The sequence below is a fragment of the Pongo pygmaeus genome, chromosome 11 (assembly GCF_028885625.2).
Source record: "Pongo pygmaeus isolate AG05252 chromosome 11, NHGRI_mPonPyg2-v2.0_pri, whole genome shotgun sequence".
NCBI lineage: Eukaryota > Metazoa > Chordata > Mammalia > Primates > Hominidae > Pongo > Pongo pygmaeus.
The window spans coordinates 107,436,098-107,458,686 of record NC_072384.2 but is presented as its reverse complement, the minus strand read 5'-3'; the positions used below and the strand labels follow the sequence as shown (position 1 = coordinate 107,458,686).

The 22,589-nt window shown below is 40.2% G+C and overlaps 1 protein-coding gene across 3 annotated transcripts in view; it reads left to right on the top strand.

Moving 5' to 3' along the window:
- Positions 1 to 22,589, top strand: part of KLF7 (KLF transcription factor 7) — a 163,217-nt gene that overhangs the window by 128,116 nt on the left and 12,512 nt on the right. For all 3 annotated transcript variants that reach the window (XM_063647831.1, XM_054478879.2, XM_063647830.1), the window contains one exon: positions 21,619 to 21,742. In XM_063647831.1, coding sequence (XP_063503901.1) covers positions 21,619 to 21,742 — 124 coding nt within the window. The remainder of the gene's footprint in view (positions 1 to 21,618; positions 21,743 to 22,589) is intronic.

The following is a 22,589-nucleotide window of genomic DNA, read 5'->3' as shown; positions in this document are numbered from 1 at the left end:
TGTTTTGGATCACAGTTGTTATCGGACCTTAGTTTTAGACCCAGTAGGGAATTAGTAATCTTATCTTGATGACCTGAAGATGCAGTGGGTTACTTAGTCAGCTTCCCAGAGCAGATGTGCTAAAGAAAGGGTAAGCTGAGGCATTCCTACTCAGATCAGCTTTGGGAGTAAGAAGGCAATTGGGTACCAAGCCTGGGAATGGCTGCTTCTATGTTAGTGCATTACCCAGGTAAGCGATAATAATATCACTCGTATTGATCTTTACAGTTGCCAAGTGTTTCACATACATCCTTCCATTTAACCTTCACTTACCCATGGGGTAAGTCTTCTCATTATACCCATTGTACAAATAAGGGAACTGAGGCTCAAAGAATCATTTTTCAAAGATTTCACTGCTGAACCATCACAGAGCCTGCCCTACTCTGTTTTTCCTTTAGAGATCAGTTATTTCTTTTGGGGGCCTAAGTTGAAACAATATAAATGAATTCAGTTTTGTTTGTGGTTCAGAAAAATAAATGGCTTACTATTTGTTGTTGTTTTACTTGTTCGGTATAACTACTAATTCAGAATAGCTAAGAGAACTAGTGATTATCTTGTATATTCCTACATTCTGTCTATTTTGGTTGAACTTAAGAATCCTTGATCTTAGTTGGTTTTCCCCTATTTTAAGAAATAAAGCTGGTTTTGAAGATGCAAACAAATGCAAGGTATTGATTCTTGAAGTGATATCTCAGTACTACTGCATTTGCATATTTTAGATAATTCTTGATGAGAAATAGCAAATAGAAACTTTTCTCTGAACCCCTTGAAAGAATGCATCTTAGCAATCCTCTTTATTACTAAGCTGGAAAACCCAAATGGAGATGCCTTAAAGAATTCAAAGGAATCTATGGATGGGTAGATCTTAGTATGTGAGTTGTATGCTCCTCTCAGTTACACCAGAGCTTTGCTAGGTAAGGTTGAAGAAATGATTTCTGTGCCTTTATTTTTGTTTGTATGATAAGTGTGGAATTCAGGATAGTTTTATTTTATCTTTGTTTTTGCCCAGTTGAGGATATTTATAATGGGTTAGAAGTCTTAAGAATAAAAACCCTTGGTAAATACAGGAATTGTAAATCTATTCATGGGCAAAGATCCCAAACTCAGGTTATGATTTTGCTTGATATGTGCAGCAGTCTCTCCTCTGAATTCAGAAAAGCACACAGTGAAGAAGAATAGCTGCTTTCTAGCATTCTGCCAAAAGGATCTACAGGAACCTCAGAGTGATGGGCACTTATATCCAGAGATCTGAGGAAAGAAAAGGTATTAACACCAAAAGACAAATTCCTGGAAGGCTGAAGGAATAACACACATTACCCCTGAGGGCTCCACTCTTTTGAGGATTGTTTGTCTGTAGATATTTTTGTGTGTGATCCTGTGTTCCTGTACATCTTTGTATTTTCAAACTTCCCCTTTTTATTTCATTCTACCTGCCATGGAAATAACCTTAATAAATCGTTAGAATTGGCGGGGCCCCCAACCCAATTTGATAATAGCCTTTTCCTTGCTGTTAATTGGCTCGTAAGCATTTAGAATGCTTTCAAACCCACCTGTGTATCTTTCTCCCCCCTCTCATGGTTAGATGTTAAAGTTTTTGTTTTTGTTTTTGTTTTTGTGGTTTTCCTGGTGTGCATCTTATCCAAAAAGAATAGTTAATGAGCAAAGCCAGAAAGAATCCTTTGCAGCTAGGGAAAACTTTTCATACATCCTTCCCACTCCTGTCATCGTATGAACTACAAGGACCATAGGTACAAAGCTTGTGGGATCAATTACCACAAGCTCACCGTTAAGCATTTTTTAAAAAATCTGTTGCGAGAAGAGTAAAGCAATAATTAAAATTAACTGAACAGCTTTTGCTCTATTGAGGCGTTAAATCTTTGTGTAAACACAATCACATTGTGCAAACATAGGTCTTTTTAGGTGGGTGATTTAGACAGCGAACCCACTGAAGTTTTGAGGTCTCTGGGTCAAGGGCCCGTTTTGACACAGTTTGAGAGGTCACCTGCTCATTTGTGTCTGTGTTCTGCTGCAGAGAGAACTGTGAGCTGGTATGGTTCCTTGCCCACTGCAGCACAAAGAAGAGCCGGCTGGCATTTGGCAGATAGCGGTCTGTGACGATGGGGAAGGAAATTGCACACAAAGCAAGACGGCTGCACACAGGAGCCGGTGGGGAGTGCTTAGGAACCTCTGGGGCCCAGGCAATGATGCGGCTTGAAGGTGGAGAAAACAGCAGTTATAAAATATAAATGTGTTTATTATTACACTGGGCCTATGCTATATAATTTTACACACACTCATATTTCTGATTTACAGCCGCAGCTCCATATGGAGGAGAAGCTTGCTAATTTACCCAAATTGATAGGGATGCCGCTGAAGATGATCAGATTGGTAGGAGCAGTAGCTGAGAAAAAGTGGCTCCTAAAACAAAAAAGATTGGGGTGGGGGAACTGCTGTGTCAGAGGCCCTTTGTTCATTTATTTTGATAAGTAGAGCTTGGCTTTAATTATTCATGATAATGCTTGCCCTGGAAGGAGCAGGCCTCCGATGCCACAGCAGCTGTGGGGTGCTGTTTGGTTCTCTGTGCAGTTAACACCAAAACAACCCGCCTAGCCTTTCTTGAGATTTGTCATGCTTTCACCTGTGAGAGGTGAGATGCCCTGAAGTTTTGTTTACACCTGATATCCTTTCCTAGGGGGCAGGTATTGACGTGGCTGGAGTGGAAGAGAAAGCCTGAATGATAACAGCCATTTCATGAAATCCTTACAAGGTAGGTGGTGATTTTCCCATCTTAGGCACGAGAACGTGGAAGCCTAGAAGATCCCAAGAGTAGACACGCCCAGCTTATAAGTGACCAAGCTGGCTTTTGAGTCTGGGTCTGACTCCAAAGCCTGTCCCCTGCAGCATTATGCTGGCATTTCCTAGAGAAAAGGCCAAGAAAGGGACAGTGGAGCAGACCCCACCCTTCTTCCACCCCAGTCCATCCCACTCTCTGTGCTTTCAGCCTATTTCCCGGTCTTAGCATCCATTACCATCATTTCCGACAGCTTTCCAAAGTGTTTCTTGACTTGGCAAAATCTTGAGGCACTTCTTCTGGGAGCTCTTCAGAAGGAAAGCACTTTGGAACAGCATGCACGAGTTCCAAAGTCCCCAGAGCATGTATGATTCATGCCTCTTGCAGGGGAACTTCATGGAGAAAGGTTGTTGTGACCCTAGGATACTTGATTGACCATTTTTTTTCATAGATGCATAAATACCAGACGATGAATGGTGAATGGCCCATCCAATCAGCTCATAGCAAAACCCTGGGAGGCATTCCTGATAGATGTCCTTTCAATCAATTTTTTTTTCATCTCATGGGCACTGCTTTCTAAATATGTTTTACATTTGTTTGCTTTTCTCCATCTCTACTGCAATAAGCAGAGTCATTTGTGTTTCAGGCACTATCTTCTTTCTCCTGGGCGGTTGTAGAACCTCCTAGAAGTTATAGAACTCTCCCCATATTGGCTCATTGCCTTTGGCAGCCCATTTTCCATTTTGTAGCCAGAGTAATGTTTTAAAGTTCAATTCTGATCATGTTATGCCTCCGTTTAAAAGCTCACAATGGCTGCCATTGTTCTTAAAGTACAAATTCTTGAACATGATCTCTTAAGACCACTTTCCAATAGAAATGTAATGTGAGCCACATATATAATTTTATATTTTCTAGCATGCACATTTAAAAAGTAATTAATCATACTAATTAGTTCTAATACTGTATTTTATTTAGCTCAATATATCCAAAACATTCTCATTTCAACATGTAAATAATTGATAAACAATTATTAATGAGCTATTTTACATTTCTTTATCTCTTTCTTCTATTGGAAAGCCTTCAAAATCTGGTGCATATTTTACACTTACAGCACATTCAGTTCAGAGTGCTCACATTTTGGGTACTCAGTAGCCACCTGTGCTAGGGTCTAGGAGACTGAATCATGCAGGTCTGTTTAAGTCCTTTCACAGTCTGGCCACTGCCTGTTCTCTCAGTACCTGCAGAGCACACAAACTGATACTCTTCTTTGATCAGCTTCTTGGTGAGGTGTGGGAGAGAATGTAGCAGAGGGATGAGAGGACCTCACCCCTGCTAATGAACTGGAGGAAACAGCCCAACATGGAGCCATCCACGTTCTACCCTTCTTTAGGGCTTTCTGGCACAGCAAATAGGATGGACTGTGATGGAAGAAGGGTGGGGTCTTTTGCTTCTGTGTCCCTTTCTTGGCTTCTAGAAAACCCCAGCATGATGCTGCAGGAGAACAGGCTTTGGAGTCAGACCCAGACTTAAAAGTCAGCTCAGCCACTTATTAGCTGGGTGTCTATCCCTGGGCTTCCATGTTCCCCTCCCTAAGATGGAAACGTCACCACCTACCTTGCAAGCCTTCTGTGAAATAGCACAGGTAAAGTACCATTGGGCTGCCTGATACGTAAAGAACATGCCAGGAACAGTGATGTTATTACCTGGTGTTTCTCCTTCACTCCAGCCCAGTCAGTACCTACCCCTCAGAAAGGGGCAGCAGGTAGAAATGAAGCTTCAGCTCATCTCACACTGAGGTGCGGGTTAAGAATGAAATCCTTGCTTTGCTGTTGGCCTTGGGGGTTTCCATTTTTGGTTTATGTAGAACTTAAGTGACACAGATTTTTTTGAGAAGGTGACGGAATGAAATGAAAATGCTGGTAAAGTTAATATGAGGTATTCTCTGAAAAAAAATTTTTCTACCCACACTAAGGTCTAGTAGTCAGTAGTACCATTCTGTGAGCTGAAAATGAGACCATGGGTTCTAGGGGAGGGCAGATGAGTTGTAGTTCGCACTCCTGGCTTCCTGTCTCAGTAGATTCGATTCCTTTGCTTATTCATTTTTAAAAAGTTAGAACAGCTGTTATATAGGTGCATCTAAATAGTTCTGACATTCTTTCCAGTTGAAACATTTGTTTTATCAGAAAATATTTCCAAAGGGAATATGAGCATTGATTCCACTTTAATTGTTGCTGCTTATATAAAAGGCAGAGTGAGGTAGTGGTTAAGCATGTGAATTCTGAAGGTAAGATGGCCTGAGTTTCAATCTTGACTGTACCACATATAAGTTGGGTGAACTTGGGGAACAGCTGTATTTCTCCAACCCTCTGTTTCCTCGTCTAGAAAATGGGGAGGGATAATAGCATTAGGGCTATTGAGAGAATTAGAGGACAGAATATACATAAAGCCCTTAGGTTCTGTAGTGCCCAGCATATAGTGAGGGCCCAGTAAATACTAGCCAACAGCTAATTTTACTTGGATTTAAAAAACCCTATCACCCATTGAAGGTGAGTGGAATTGGACCACAAGTCTTGGCTGATGTTGATTATTTGAGGTGTTTTCTCTACAGAGATGCATGTATTATCTAGTTTGTTCACGTATAACATTTTGTACCTTTCCCCTACACTTAGTTTTCTACTATATGTATATCTACACGAGGAAGGAAAATATAGACATTTCATCAGAGATTGATTCTGCCACTCATATATTCATATATCTAATAGAAAAAGCCAAATGTATCTTAGCAGATGAGATACGAGATGTAGTAAGATATGCACCATATTTTAGTAGTATATGGGCTTTGGGCAGTTTCTCTCCATGTGGTATTGGGTTTGTACTGTTTGGTTAAAACCCTTTGGCTTTCTACTCAATGCCACATTTAAGTTGAGGAGTTGGGGCTTGAGGTCTTATCTTTGATGGTTGAAGGAAACACCAGCCTCTGGAGGTGGTCTGCTCCTAACATCTCAAACTGAGCTCTAACCATCTTAGCTAGAGTCAGGTGATTGCAGGCTCTTTATTCACCAGAAAGGTATATTCAGGCACTGAGTGTTAATATGACCCACGTTGCATAAAGAAGGATTTTGGGATAAAATATTTTAATAATTACCCTGCCTGTGTGGTGCTTTGCAGCATATGAAGCATCTGCACAGAAATCATCTCTCTTCACATTTCACAATAATCCTGTGAGGGCTGTGCCAAAGAAGGGATTAGCTCTATTTTGCGGAGGAGGAAAGTGAGACTTAAAGAGTAGGTAACTTTCCTGAGGGCACATCGTAAGTGGTAACAGCTAGGACTAGAGCACAGGTCTCCTGATGGTGAGTTGTGTGTGTGTGTCTGTTTTCCAGTAAACTGTACTTGTACACATGGGGCAACATCTCCAGAACTCTGACAACCTTTCTGGAGAAAAGAAGTGAGATTTCCTTTGTTCGTGTATGTTGTGCTTTGAATTAATTAGATCCTAAATGAAGCTTTTGTGACAAAGACCCAAGCTAACAGGAGCTTAAAGATGTAAGATTTCTTTTTCTCTTTAATATAAAGTCTGCACTGAGAACTGTCAGAAGCCCAAACTCCTTTTGTTCTGTTGGTCACCCATCCCTAGGGTTTCCATTCCTGAGGTATTGCTCAGGTGCCTGCAATTCAAGATGGCTGCCACCAGGCCTGCTTTCCAGGAATCTAGTTTTCATGCAGATATTTCGAAAGTGAAAAGGGGAGGGGATGTCCCTACTTTTAAAAGTACAGCTTGATTGGCCATGATGGCTCACACTTGTAATCCCAGCAGTTTGGGAGGCCGAGACAGGTGGCTCACCTGAGGTCAGGAGTTTGAGACCAGCCTGGTCAACATAATGAAACCCTGTCTCTACTAAAAATATAAAAATTAGCTGGGTGTGGTGGCAGGCACCTGTAATCCCAGCTACTCAGGAGGCTGAGGCAAGAGAATCACTTGAACCAGGGAGGGGAGGTTGCAGTGAGCTGAGATTGCGCCACTGCACTCCAACCTGGGTGACAGAGCGAGACTCTGTCTCAAAAATAAATAAATAAAAGTACAGCTTGACATTGCACTTGTCACTTCCACTTACGTCTCATCAGCCAGAACTTGGTCATATGTCAACAAGCAATTGCAAAGGAGTTTGGAAATACAGTCTTTATTCTGGGTGGCCATAAGCTCAACAAAAACCTAGGGATACTTTTACCTAGGGATAAGGGGAGAATGAATATAGAGGACAACTGGCAGTTGCTGCTATGCTTTTAGTCTTAATAATCCTTTTCAAAAAGCCTTTAATGCAGACATTTTAACAGAAAACTCTTGAGTTCTGAAATTCTAAATGTATGAAATGATAAGGGTAACATCCTAGTACATCGTAGTTTGTGGTACATTGCAAGATCAAAATAATTGCATGAAAACTAGGTTTCTGTGGAATGGCTTAAGTTCTGAATGGAAACATAATTTACATTTTGCATTTCATGAGAATATTACATTACTGGAGTAATATGAAGTGACTGGGAAATTAATAACTTAAGCACAAAAGCATATGGAGTCAAATTAACTGCATCTTAATATTTCTTGCACCTCTTTTTCCCCCTTCCGAAATATAAAGTCACATTACATTGACATTTTCCTCCCAGAATGCCTTCATTCTTCAGTAGAAGAATGAAGAGAAAGTATTTTGTAGCTGTGAGTTTAGTACAGACAAAAATTAAGGCTGTTTGAGGTTAGAGGTATATAGGATGACAGATTGTGTGGGGGTGTTTCTACATATGTGGGTGTCAATATGTTTGTGCTGAGTTGTTTGCAGATTGGGGGGGAGGGCAGGGTGTGTGTGTGTGTGTGTGTGTGTGTGTGTGTGAATGTGAATGTAGATTTCACGGGTGGTTTCAGTCATTGTGTTTTCTTCCTAATGATTCCTGTTAGGGAGCAGCAGAAAGAAGATGTAGGAAGATCTAGGTAACTGCTTAAAAGGAAGGTTTGGAGATGGACCAGTAGTATATGGGTATGTTCATTCAGCCAGGTTAATTGAGGGTCTTTGACATGTGTCCAGCATTCTAAGTCTTGGGAATAATAAGGTGAATAAGCCTGGCCTCTGCCCTTAAAGGGACCGTTTGGTTTTGTGGAGCTACATAGAATGTAAACAATTTACTCAAACAATATGATAGTCTCTTCTACAGGAAGTTAGGCGAGTCAGAGAAAGGAGTGCCCAACTCTATCAGAGTCCATCTAGAGCCACTTCCCACAGGATATGCTTTGGAAGTACTAGGACCACACATTGTGCCAGGCCCTGAGGACACAACTATGCACAGATGTGGGGTCTGGCCTCAAGGGAGTCAGTCTCTTGAGGGGATAGTTTGTCATCAAGGTTCCTCAGGATTTGGCATTACCACCTCTTCAGTCCATTCTTGAGGGTCCTCCTCACATACTTACCCTTGACCTCAGGATGATAAACCACTGTCTCTTGTCTCTGGGCCTTTGTGCATGCTGTTCCTTCTCCAGGAAATACTTATTGCCCTTGTCCTTGGTGTCCTTCAAATTTCAGGGGGGCTGATCGTCTCTGGGACACCTGCTCTAATAGTCTTACCAAGTCTTAGGGATTTTCTGTTTCACATGTCCACATTACACATGTGTATCAAACATACTGAGTCTCATGTTCTTTGTATGTATGCATGGTGCTTTCCTAACTGGGAGCTGCTCTAACGTGAAGAGCCTTCCCATTTAGCTTTAATCTCTAGCAGTGTCATTGGTTGGCATATATTTGAACCAACAATTAATGCTGGTTGAATCTAACTTGTCACACTGAAGAGACTATTTCTTTCATTGCCAGTGAGTTAGACCAGAAGTCTAAGTATTTGACTTTTCCTGTTTACCCGTGGACAGAGATGAAGTGTTTCGGAGATAATGCATGTTAGGGTTTATGAATCTGGAAGGTAAGGTGGTAACAAAGCTTTTCGTGCTGTTGGATTTTGATGGTCTGATGTCTCAGTTAGCAAACGTTGTATTGAGTGCATGTTACAGTGTGTCTGAGCCTGTGCTAGACTTTGTGCGTGATTACAAAGAGGCCAGTGAGAAAGCATCTAGCCCAGTGCCTGGACATACACTAGATACTTAATCAGCGTTTATTCCACTGGGGGTATAAGGTGTCCTTGTTTTAAAAGCACTTTTCATTTAATGTGTGTGGGGAGAAGCAGGGCAAGGGATCAAGGCATAAAAAGATAAATATCTACAGGAAATAGTAAATAACTGGCCAAAGAGTGAAAACTTAGATAAGGGTATAGTTTTCTGAGGAGGAGAAATCCTTGCGGATGGGGTGACATGTGGAGAATAGGCACATTCTGAGCAGGGGACATCCCAGCAAGTGAGAAAGGCTTGGGCGGGAGTTGGGGAGCGGGGGCTGTCTAGGGATGTTGGAGACTAGAGGGTTATGTAAGAAGTGATGGGTGATAAGGTAGAAAAATAAGTGACATGGTTTTGTGTACATCTTTTCCTGAGTACATAGGCAGTGGTATGTGAAGAGCATCTGTCCTAGATTATTATGTGTCAAAACAACAAACAAATGAAAATTTTCTTTTGGGGTTACTCTTAGACTTTATATTTGAGTAAGGTACATATTTGGGTTGCTTTAGCTAATGGGGAAAGTTAGTCTCTAAAAAAATGTTTAATCATCTTGGAAGAGAATTATGTACACATATTGATGTTTTAAATCTTCACTGATATTTGCCTCTAAAAAGCTATAGAAAACTGGATTAATATCTATTCAACATGAATGGTAGCTGGCCCAGGGAGGGCCCTTCTCTCCATGATCTGGATATAAATTATCTAATTTGGGCTCTTCTTTTTTTGAGACATGGGTCTCGCTCTGTCACCCAGGCTAGAGTGCAGTGGTGCAACCACAGCTTATTGCTTACTGCAGCCTCGGCCTCCCCTGCTCAAGTGATCCTCTCACCTCAGTCTCTCAAGTAGCTGGGACTACAGGTGTGCACCACCATGCCCAGCTAATTTTTTAATTTTTTGTAGAGACAGGGACCTACCACATTGCCTGGGCTGGTCTCAAACTCCTGGGCTCAGGTGATTTGCCTGCTGTGGCCTCCCAAAGTGCTGGGATTACAGGTGTGAGCCACCACATCTGATCTCATTTGGACTTCTTGAAGATTGATAAAATTGCCTTTATTTTTTTAAGTTTAGAGAAAATCACCATATGAACTAGTGATATGCTTAAGCTACTTCTCTACCATCTGTATTTATATCATCAAGGAATATCAATTTTTGTTATCATTAACTTAATTAAAACAAATTTAGGATGCTGAGGCCACTTACTTTATAGCTTCCAGAAGCAGATCTTAGGTGGTTTTTGGATTGTCCTCTTTTATGGTTTTTTTTTTAATACCATTGATCTATCTCTTTTCATATATATATATATGTATATGTGTATATGTGTGTATATGTGTGTATGTGTGTATATATGTGTATATGTATATATGTGTATATATGTGTGTATGTGTGTATATGTGTGTATATGTGTATATATGTGTGTATATGTGTATATATGTGTGTATATATGTGTATGTGTGTATATATGTGTATATGTGTATGTGTGTGTATATATGTGTATATGTGTGTGTATATATATGTGTATACGTGTGTATCTATATGTGTATATGTGTGTATATGTGTGTATATGTGTATATATATGTGTGTATATATGTGTGTATATATGTGTATATATGTGTGTATGTGTGTGTGTATATATGTGTGTGTATATGTGTGTGTATATATGTGTATATATGTGTGTGTATATATATACACACACACATATGTCTCACATATGTAGCAGAAAGTTAACTTTTATCCAAATAATAAATGATTTAGGTGTATATTTTCTAAATTTTTGGTTAGCAAAAAAGCAAAATTTAGTGTATCCAGGGAAGTAAATTAGACATTGTCAACTAATGTGATACGTACCAATGGGTGACCGCCATGGGTCCCTGATCTGATAAGGCCTAGTTTAGTCTCCCCTCCCCACCTGTCCTGGCCCTCCATGTCCCTGCATTTTCTGTAGTTCACAGACACACAGTCCTCTCACCTGCCTTCAGGCTTTCCAAAAGCCTCCCCAGTAGGGTGTCATGCAGACCTACCCTCCCTCAAAGCTGTGTGCTCTCCGATTATCTTTTTCTTCCTACCCACCCTCCTTGCAAGAAAAATGAATTCCTTGGCTATATTCGCTAGGAGTTGTACACCTTTTGCCAACCTCTGGAATTGACTGCATTTTTAGGGGAAGTTTCCTTTTCTATGTTGGTTTACTTCTACAGGGTGTACTTCTGATTTAGTGGTATCACTTTCAGAGTGATGCCTTGATATTACCCATGCTTGGAACATGTTGTTTGGAGTAAAAGTGAATTTTTTTCTCTTCATTCTGAAAATCTTTTAAGGTGATTCAAAAATTAATAGTTTGGGAATAGACACAGTGGCTCATAACTGTAACCCTAGTGCTTTGGGAGGCTGAGGTGGGAGGATCACATCAGGCCAGGAGTTCAAGACCGGCCTGTGCAGCATTGGGAGGCATCATCTCTACAAAAAAAAAAAAAATTAGCCAGGTGTGGTGGCACCAGAGCCTGTAGTCCCAGCTACTTTGGGAGGCTACTTTGGGAGGCTGAACTCAGGAGTTCAAAGTTGCAGTGAGTTGTGATTGCACCCCTGCACTCCAGTCTGGGCAACAGAGTGAGACTCTGTCTCTAAGGAAAATAATAATAATAATAATAGCTTGGTTATTGTAGTAAGAGTCTGTTCCTGTATATGTCCTCTGCCGTATGGTGATCTTTACATTTGAAAACAAAAAGCAAAGGTTGATCAAAGGTGAGTTTAAAATTAACGTTTTTTAATAATCAAATTTCTATTTAATACATCAAATTGAATTGTGAGAACTTGACCTACGGAGTGATAACATTGCTGCTAAATGGAAAAAAAAATGTTCTACAAATGAGTTTCAAACAGATTCACCTGGTGTAGTTGTCATCTTGAAAGGGAAAGATTAATGTTTTAATAACATTTTTCTTCAAATTTAGTATATACCTAGCTTTTAACTTTATTGTAACTGGTAATCACCAAAATATATTTAAATTTCCAAGATGACATTAAGTTTTATTTGGATTTAACTCCAAAAAAGCTAACAAAAATAATTTTTGAAGTTAACCTTGAAAAACAAAAAGAATAAAAACAAAGTAAAATGGAAAAAAAAGGCAAGCAAATTAAACTTGTTGCTTAAAAAAAATAATAAATGTAGTTTCCCAAATGATCATGCTTACCTGTTTCAAAACTTGAGAACATACAGCTTCAGGTATAAGTGTTGTTGAGGTCTAAATTCTTAAGTGAGTTTACAGTCTTTTGAAAATTATAGTAATATCTAAACAGTTATGAGTTTTTGTTTTGCCTTGTGTCGGGGTGGTGGGGAGCAGTGGTGTTTGTTGGCTAAACCTCACTCAGCCCACTAGAAACTACTAGAATACTGCATACATTTTTAATTAAATAAAAAATAATTTTATGGCATTCCTTGGGTTATGAGAAACATGGTACAGTATTTGAAAACACATGTATTGGAATAACAAATTACACATTGCAAAAATTCTTTAATTTTCAACAGCTAAATTTATTTCAGCATCTTGGTTAGTAACTAATTTTCATGACCAACACAGTCTTCCTCCAACATTTCAAACAAATTCACCAAGAATCTAACACTTTGTCTCAAAAGAAACATTTTAGGAAAAGTTAACAGTTGTTAAAAACGGCACATGACCCCAAAGGATTTCTTTAGTCCTGTGTATTTCCATGGCTGTGCTCCACGAGGCAGGCTGGGCTCCAGTTTGAGTCTTATAGAGAAGCCCTGTGCCTTTGCCCTGGACATACAGGTGACAAAGGTCTCTTTTTCCACATCTCTCTCTGGCTTCCTGTGTGTCTGTAAACTCCCTGTTGATATCACCACTATGAATAGCAACTTTAATAACAAACACTGTTAACACTTTTTATTCATTTGGGACTGTGTAACTGACCAGTCACTTTCAGATACTAGGTTCCATGAAATCTTCATGACTACAGGGAAGTGGGACAGTTTTTTTTTTTTTAATTCCTTCCTCACACAGTTAAGAGCCATAAGTCCCCAAAGAAGTTATTAAATACCTTTACAAGGCCACATTGCTATTATGTGGCAGAGCCAGAACTAGAATGATCTATTTTTTGATGCTGAGTTCATTTTATTTCCCCACTACAGCAGTGGTTCTTGAGGTGTGGTCTCTGGACCAGCAGCATCAGCATCATCTGGGAATTTGTTAGAAATGCAAATTCTTGGGCCCTCCCCTTGTGAATCAGACCTACTGAATCAGAACCTCTCAGGGTGGGGTTCACTAACCTGTGTTTTAAACAAGCCTTTAGGGAATTCTAATAAGTTTGAGAACCACTGTGCTAGAGGACTGCTTATGAAAAGAGAGATGGATATAGGGGATGAGAACAATTTAAAGAGAAATATTATTTTGTGTTTCTTAATGGCACTTTTATGGGTCCTATATGTAAATAAGAGTGTTATCTGAGCATCTACTAAGTATAAAGTTTGTGCTAGCCACTGTGGATAAAGTGGAGAACAAGTCAAATGCGGCCCCTGCCCTCACAAAGTTTACATCCTGGCCAGTGAGAGAGGCTCCAAACGTTCTGTTAAGTTTGGGGGTGGGGTGGGGATCAGAGAAAAAGGCTTCTTTGAGCCTTTTTGTTTAATGACTGTTTCTTAAAAGCACCAAGCTGCTTCTGCTCCCAGGGCCTTGGTATGTGCTGCTTTTTAAACCTGCAGAGCTTTCTTCCCGCTGCACCTGATTAACTCCTCCTTCGTATCTCGGCTTAAATGTCATTTCTTCAGATTCCTGAACCCATGCACAGAGATGCTAAAAACAGATTCTGATACACAAGGTCTGAGATGGGAACTCGGAATCTGCATTTTTAATAAGTGCCTCAGGTGATCCTGATGCAGCAACAGGGAGGAGATCCCTCGAAACAGAGAAGGGCTGCTGTTGCATTTGGTGAGGCATTCAGGGTCTTGTACACAGCAAGGTTGATAGTAATGAGAATAAAAGCCAGGGGTGGGGAGGAGAGATTCCACAAAGGTGGAGTACTTGGACTTGTTTACTGAGTCCTTCCTCCCCTAGCTTTCTCACAGTTAAAAATAACTCTAAGATTTTGAGCCTGGGAGAGTGCTTCTACCATGGGTTGGAATGTAGAAATGGAAACACTGGGATTCTAGGCTATGGGCTGGACATGGAGAAAAATACGGGAAGGATGAGCCTTTAAGCTTGAGTCGATGGGGTTTCTACATAGAAAATATATTTTAAACCAGTGCTGTCCAAAATAGAAATATATGCAAGCCACATATGTAATTTTAAATTTTCTAGTAATCTCATTTTTTAAAAAGTTAAATAAAAGGTAAAATTAATTTTAATATGTTTTACCTAAATTAATATATCTAAAATATAATCATTTCAACATAAAATCAATATTTAAAGTTATTAGTGAGAAATATTTTACATTCTTTTTTAATACTAATTCTTTGAGATCCAGTGTGTATCGTATGTTTCCAGGATATCTCATGATAAATTTTCAATGGTGAAAGTTAAATGCAGTTCTGCCAAAATAAGAGTGTGAAATATTTTTACACTGCTTCTGTTTTTTAATCTTAATTTTAATTAAGGTTAAATTAAAAGTTCAGTTTTTTAGTTACCTCAGCAACATTTCAAGAGCTCATTGCCATGTGTGGCTAGTGGTTACTATATTGGACACAAACACAATTGTTGTCAGCAATTGCAGTAGTCAGTCAAAATCTTTTCTCACCTCTCTCCGTATTCTGAAGTAGGAGCTGTACCTCGTTGAGGATATGGTTTAAATTTTGGGTTATAGATTTTTGAACAAACATTTTAAGGTGGTGAGGAGTAAACCTAACCCAGGCCCAGTTATTGTTTTTTAGCTGTTTTAAGAATAAAAACAGGCCGGGCGCGGTGGCTCACGCCTGTAATGCCAGCACTTTGGGAGGCCGAGGTGGGTGGATAACGAGGTCAGGAAATCGAGACCATCCTGGCTAACATGGTGAAACCCCGTCTCTACTAAAAATACAAAAAAATTAGCTGGGCATGGTGGCGGGCGCCTGTAGTCCCAGCTACTCGGGAGGCTGAGGCAGGAGAATGGCGTTAACCCAGGAGGCGGAGCTTGCAGTGAGCCGAGATTGCACCACTGCACTCCAGCCTGAGCAACAGAGCGAGACTCCGTCTCAAAAAAAAAAAAAAAAAGAATAAAAACAAATAGGGCAAATGTTTGCATGCTCTGTAAAGTGACTGGTGCACTATGTAAACTCAGGTACTTGGACCTCGCCTTTGGGTAAGCAAGTAATGGATGAATGAAAAAGCCACATGGATCATCAATGAGTACCTTTTAATTTATGTAGTAGCTATTATAAATGTTTTGGGAATTCTATAAAAGAATTTTTATTTTCCATCAATCAGATACGCAAAAAGCCTTGAAAAAAAATATTTGAGACCCAGCTGGAATCTAAGAGGGGCTCTGAGACAATTTTCCAAAGCAGATTCAGTGACTTAGCATAGGTATTTTTCAGTTGCATCACCTACACATTGAGAAGACATTGACAAGCTATGGAGTGAAGTTTACCGGTTACTCTGTTTCCAGTGCTGAGAAAGCTCAGTGACCTTTCTCTACAATGCTTTTATTCTCCAGCTTGCTTAAATTCTCAAGTGCCACTGAGTGTGATGTGAAAGCAATTGATGGGTCTTTGCTGATTTCTTCTAGATGTACTAGGCAGCAATATTAACTCATTGCAAAGTATTCCTCTTTCCCGGTTTTCTTTTCCATTTCCTGATCTGCAGAGTTTCCAAATTCTTAATCCAAGTCCTCAAGAGACTAGGACCTTGACATACCTAAATGTCTAGAACCACATTAAAAATAAATAAATAAATAAAAGGAAACAGGTAAAATTAGTCTTAACAGAAATCTAGGCAGGTCAAAATCCTAATCTCTTTAGAACTTGGATTAAGAATTTGAAATTTTGCGGATCAGGAAATGAACGCAGAACATTTGTATCAGTGAGTTTATTTTCAACAGATTTTAAACCTTGAGTGCAAAATTCTGCCACGTGTTCATATTTTATGCTACACTCTCTATCTTAAAGGCAAATTTACAGCACAGTTCATTTGACATATCACTTATGCTGTCTCAAATACATCTTCAGAGATAAACATTACAAATCAGTTTCATAAAATGACGCACTTTGCTTCCCAGAGGGGATATTGCTCAGGAGGCTAGGTTCCTATGTGTGAGATTAGGTTATAGGAAGTTTTCAGGATCCTCATCTTTTAGGCTGTGGAAGATAGGGAAGAAGTAGAAGTGATATTTGATGGTAAAGGAAAACTTACCACATTTTAGTCCTTGTAAAAGAAGGATGTCAGATTTAAGCAATCAAGCAAACATTTCCACTATTAAACCAGTTTAATACCTAGAAAGTGAGGGATTGGAAATCACACAGGCTGTTCTGCTGCTTAGGTGTACTCAGGTTTTTGTTGCAAATCAGGATGCTTTGTTAAATTCACTTAATGTATTGGACAGGATTGAGCCAAGCACTGCTTTTGTGCTGTTGGTGTCAGCGCAAAATGGATGTCTGCATGAAGCTTATGCTCTGGTGAGGGAAACACACTATAATACACTGCAACAATATGCAATTTCATTTCAAATAATTAAGTGCTATGGAGAAAGTGACAGAATCTGTTGTTTTACAGAGGATAGCGAAGGAAGTTCTCTAAGAGGAGGAGACATTCAGGCAGAGACCAGAATGAAGTGAGAGAGCAAGAGTGTTCCAGGCAGAGCAAGGAGCCAGTGCAAAGGCCTCGAGGTGGGAGCCTGCAGGCAGGGCAGCAATGTGGTGAATCGGGGAGGGGAGCGTAGGAGATGATATTGGAGAGGTAGCCAGGAGCCAGATCATGTAGGCTGTACTGTAGAGCCTTGCCTGGCTTTTGACTTTTTTTCTGAGAATGATAGAAAGCCATTGGAACATTTACACTTTAATTTCATCTTAACCTTTTTTGGGTGAATGTCTTTGGCAGTCTGGCAAAACCTGTGGAACCCTTTGCAGAATAATGTTTTTAAATGCATAAAATCCAGTGGATGTCAAAGAGACCATTTATATGGAAATATATAGACTAAGGCCCCCTGTAAGAGTCACTCATGCTCTGATTTACATTTTCAAAGGATTGCTTTGACTGTTATAAGTAGAATAGACTGTAGGAGCCATGAATGGAAGCCCTAAGACCAGTGAGATGGTGGGGCTGAGACCAAAGCTATTTTTATTTATCCTACAGGGCAGTGGCCAGAAGTAGGGTTGTGCAACACAGTCTTTTTGAAGGCAAGAAGAAATATGTATGACTTCTATTCATATTTAATTTATTCTCATTTTTAATTGGTCTATTGAATATATATTTTATAATATCCTAATAGGACATTAGTACATCTGTATGATTCATGAATAAGCCTACATATATCATAGATGCATGCTCAAAAAGTATTTATGGCAGTGTTTTTTGATCAGTCAATTCTGATGATCACGATATAGGGAGAGCGACCCTGTAAGAAACTAACAAAATGCCACACTAGTTTAGACCACATTTCATTTCAGATGAATTTTGTGGGAGAATGCAAGTTCTTGACATGATTTAACCTCTCTAAATGTCAGTCCTGTTTCTCAAGCACCCTTACCTCTCCTTACGAGCCCTCATCTGGCTATAAATCTGTTTTCACCTGATGAGACTTACTCTCACCTCTGAGGTGGCATATACTCCCCCAGGGAAACAAGTATCCTAGGGTTGTTGCCAGACAGAGAAAATGGTTCTTGATATTCACGCTGACATTTGGGAGGTCCTGAGGGTGTCCTCTGACTCCAGCATTGTGAGCTGTGGGGACACAGCCTCACTGCCTCACTCACCCTCTGGGTGGTGTCCTTGCCTTCACTCACATGCCCTTCCTGGACTGGAGTCCTGGGTTTTTAAGTCTCTCTTCCATCTACCTGTCTGACATAGACCACTCTTGAGCATTTTTGTTCACTCTAGAGGTGCAGTGAGCTGAACAGTGTGCATCATTCCAAGTGCGATACAGCATAGTGTTGTGCAAGGGCATGACAGTTTCTGTTTTATACCCAGGAGAAGTATCTGGAGTGGAGGAAGGAGAGAAGGGAAAGTGAAAGAAGGGAGAGTGAAAGAGAAGAGCTGATTTTGCATGAAACCTGCTCCGGTACCACTGATGTGCAGTTCTCCCCTCTCTCATAAAGAAAGCCTTTCTTTTTTTCTTTTATAAAGGAAGAAATTCAGCCTTTGATGAAATGAGCAGAAATCTTCACGTAGGCTTTTAAGGATGAAAACAAATGTATCATGGCTACAGGTATGTCCACCCCCCAAGATCAAGCTGTGACTGTTGGTGTTTAGGGAGATGCAGTCTTGGCCATGCTGAAAATACTGACAGAAGAATTTCCCTGACCTGCCTTTCCAGTAGGAATTGGTTTATAGAGGTGGGTATAGAACCTGGAAACAAGGCCAGTCTAACGCCACAATTCCTGTGCCCTAAATATAAAGTCATATTCCCAATTCTTTATATATATTTTTTCTGCTTCTCTGATTTCTGAGTTCTGCCTTCAGGCACTGCTTCTTCATTGGGCGTTCTTGATTATTTTAATTTTTTTATTAGTATTTGCAGGAATGGCAACTTGTCAGTAAACTAGCCAGATGGTGGAAAAATAGCTTGATAAATCACTATAATAGTAACATGGCTAAAATATCAGGGCACAAAGGAGCCTGTCCTCAGTATTATTCTGAGTAGTGTTTGCCGCAAGCAGGAAACAATGTCAGGTGATAAGATTCAGAGCTAAGTCAAGCTATCTGCAGTTTCTCAATAGTGGACACAGCCACGAGGACACTGAAATAGCTCCTGGGTTGGAGAGTTGGTTTGTACTGGGAAGTAACTAAGAGTCTTATCATTTTCTGGAAAAGAACTATATCCTTGATATTATTTGTCAAAATGAAACTAGTTAAAGGAATTCAGCAAGGGGAAAAGCAAACAGTTTGAAATGGGAAAAAATATCCAAAGACGTCCACTTCAGTCTTCTTCATTTTATCTGCCCTTCCTGTGTCCTTCAGAATGTGGTTGCCTGTGATAGACAAGTCAGTTCGATTTTGGGATTGATTCTGGAGACTAGATGTCTCTGCTTGTTGCTGTAGAATTTCATGGAATTTCCTAGGTGCCTCATTGCATTTGAAGTGTGTTTGGTCCCCAAGGTTCCAGGAACCTCCAGTTTTAACTACATTTGAAGGCCTTCATGGGTGGAGGGCATTTTGAATTTCCAAAGTCTTAGGTGCCTCATTCTCCTTTTTTTGTTTGTGCCAGATTTCCCCTTGAGATAACAGAGCCTAGTGGGTGATCAGCAGCATTAAATACATGATGCTAACACGTCTCTCCTGCAGGGTGCTGGGGTCTCTTACTTCCCCTTCTGTGTCCTACTCATTCAGAGCAGTCCTAAAGAACACTCCCTGTTTTGGATTCATTCTCCATCAATATGTTGAGAAAATACTTAAAACGTAAAAGACTCTCTGTTTCTAATATTTCAGGTACCCAGAATGTCTGTAGACTTGGCTTTCAGGAGCCATGAGCTCTGAAGGCTTTTATTGACAGCGATTTCACGGCCTGTCTTCCTAGTAACCTCTGTGAACACAGGCAGAGGAAAGGGAGTTGAGACAGGAACTGAATACTGACTGCATGCAAGGCTGAACAAACGTTTCTTACGCACAACTGATTGAAACCTCACTATAAACATGGATTTATTAATAAGCTCACCCTCGTTTAACAGACAGATACACCGAGTTCTAGAGTCTGGAATGAAAGCAGCAAGGTCCCAAGTATGCTGACTCCAAAGTTTATGTGTCACCTCCACTCAGCTACCTTTTCTTCAGCCAGCACATCTTTTCTAAACTTTTGGCTTAAAGGAGCCAGAAGGTGAACTTTTAACACTGCTCAGTGATTCATCCTCTTTTTTTCCTGGTTTCCAAAACTGAATGGGTTTCCTCCTGTGCCTCCAGCCCTCCTTCATGTCCTCTTGGTTCCCTTTAAAAGAAATGCCCGTGTTTCTCGTTCTCCTTCTCTTTGGGTCTTACAGAGCAGTGGCTCACTAGGGCACCAATTTAATGAAATAAAATTTTCAAGCATGTTTGGTTTGATTCTAGGTGATACAAATAAAGAATTGTGAATGCTTTGTAGTCAGGTTTAAAGGGAAGGGGAAAGGTGGAAAGAAGAAAGTAGGTCAAGTATAGTACCTGGTAATGTCTCCTTCAGGGCTGCCTAGTAAAGATTTAGCTTTTAAAACTGGGGAAATAATGGGACACCATAGTATTTTGGCACCTAGGTATACTGAAATTTTGAGTTTGGCGGTTTTTAATGTTTATTAGTTATGTGACTCTTACATATGCCAGGCATTGTTCTAATTAATATATAATATGCATGTGTATTGATTTATCTTCTCTAAACCCTTTGAGGTACCTATTATTATTATCTCTAAGAAAACAGAGACTCACAGAGGTTTGTTAACCTGCCCAAGGTCAGACAATTAAGGACAGAACTAGAAGCTGAGCCCAAGAAGTTTGGCTTCAAAGCTCTTAACCACATACTAACCTGCCTCTCTGTGACAGGGCTCAGTAACTCAGCTTCATGATTTCACAGGTTTCCAAAGATTATTTTTCTTTTTAATTAGAACCAGTCCACCACACAGTTGGAAGGGTAAATATTTGTCATGTTTGGTGACAGACGTGATGAGTTAAAAAAAAGGTCTAAGGCAAAGTCATGTACTTTCTCTTACATATTCTTCCATCTGTATTTACTGTGTGAAAAGGTCACTTGAGCACAAGTGTTTGAATTTCATGCTTATAAGCAGCTTCCCTGTGGCTAAAACCTTGCTCTCCAAATTGATTTTAAAAATATTTTACAATAATGTATATTATTCTCTAATAAGAACACTCTGCAGTTGTTAAGCTATGAGCTTCCTAACTCAGACTTTTGTGATAGTATTTTCCATAAATGCCAGGGATTGTCAAGTGATTTTTGTTTTACTCTCCAATTGTAGACGTTTCTCCTCATTGTCCATCCATCACATTTACTGGAAGGAACGGTGGCTCTGGGAGACCTAAGCTGTTTGCTTTGTCAGTCAGCTACCTGGCTGTAGCTTGTGGTAGGAGGGAAGGGGAGGGAGAAGACTAAAAAGCCTGAAATGGCAAATGACTGTAGGTTCTGGAGAAAAATAGAATTAGAAGCATTTGTGGTTCAGATGAAAATAGCACATTTCCTTGCTGCCTGGACTGTGGGGGTGAAAGTGCTCCGGGGAATAGAAAATAAATAAAAATTGATCCTTCACCAGTCAAAGGAAATGCTCTGACTCTGGGAACTAAAATGACAGCTCCAGATTTGAGGATCTGGTGAAACCACTTTTGAAGGTTAACAAAAAAGAAAACAAAAAACAAAACACCAGGAGACTTGGAAAAAAAACCCAAAAGACACTGGTATACTATGTTAGGAAATCTAGTCTTTCAGGAATGAGTTAAACAGCCCTTTCCCAAGCCTGACCAGCAGGCAGCACAGGCTGGTTGGGTGTAATCCCTTTTGTTCCTGCTGCTGACCACGGTCCTTCCATCTCTTCTTGCAGGTGAGAAGCCTTATAAGTGCTCATGGGAGGGATGTGAGTGGCGTTTTGCACGAAGCGATGAGCTCACGAGGCACTACAGGAAACACACAGGTGCAAAGCCCTTCAAATGCAACCACTGCGACAGGTAAAGAGAAGTAGAAGTTGATGGGCTAGGGAGGAGAGATGGGGAAGTGGGTTGGAGGGTGAGCAGCACCCGTGTGCTTGGACTTATCACAGGTCTGACTCACAGACACTTGGACCTGGGAATGCCTTTTACTTCTCCATGGAGAGGACCAGTGAGAAGAGGGGGTGCCCTCTTGCGTGAAATCAAGAGGTGGTGTGAATTCTTGGTTCAGTTACACAAGCATTTACTGAACACTAGCTTTAAGCCAGAAATGGTGTTAGTCACTGGGTATCAACAAGATGTGACAGATAACTTCAGTATAATATGAAAAGTAGTGAGACAGAGAATGGTCACCTGTAGGGACTTCTGATCTTTGTATCAATGTCAGTACCACTTTCCCTCATCTATAGTAATAAGAAAGAGTAGAAAGCTTGCTTAATGGAAGGAAGGTTAGGGTTCCTATCACTATAAGGCTTTTCTCTGAACCATTATTGGAAATGAATTGTACTGAACAGAGTTCCCATTCTTTGGGGGCCCAGATCATTCTTTCTTCCTTGAAAATAGGTACAAGGGTGCCAAAAATGACGAGGTTTTGAGAACTCCTCCTGTAATTCAATTTTAAGCCTTCTGCATTTGATAGTAGAAGAAAGAGCACGTAGCAACAGATACTACCGAAGTAATAGTATCTGACAGCCCTGGCATTATCAACCAATAAACCCCAAAATGGAGACTCTGCAGGCCAAGGTGAAGGCAGGATTAGGTTTAGACATAATCAAATAATGGGCTTGCATCTGAGCGTGTTATCCTTCTAATCCTATTTCTGTGTTTAAAAGGAAGCTTAAGAAAATTAACCATCTTTTTAATGCAA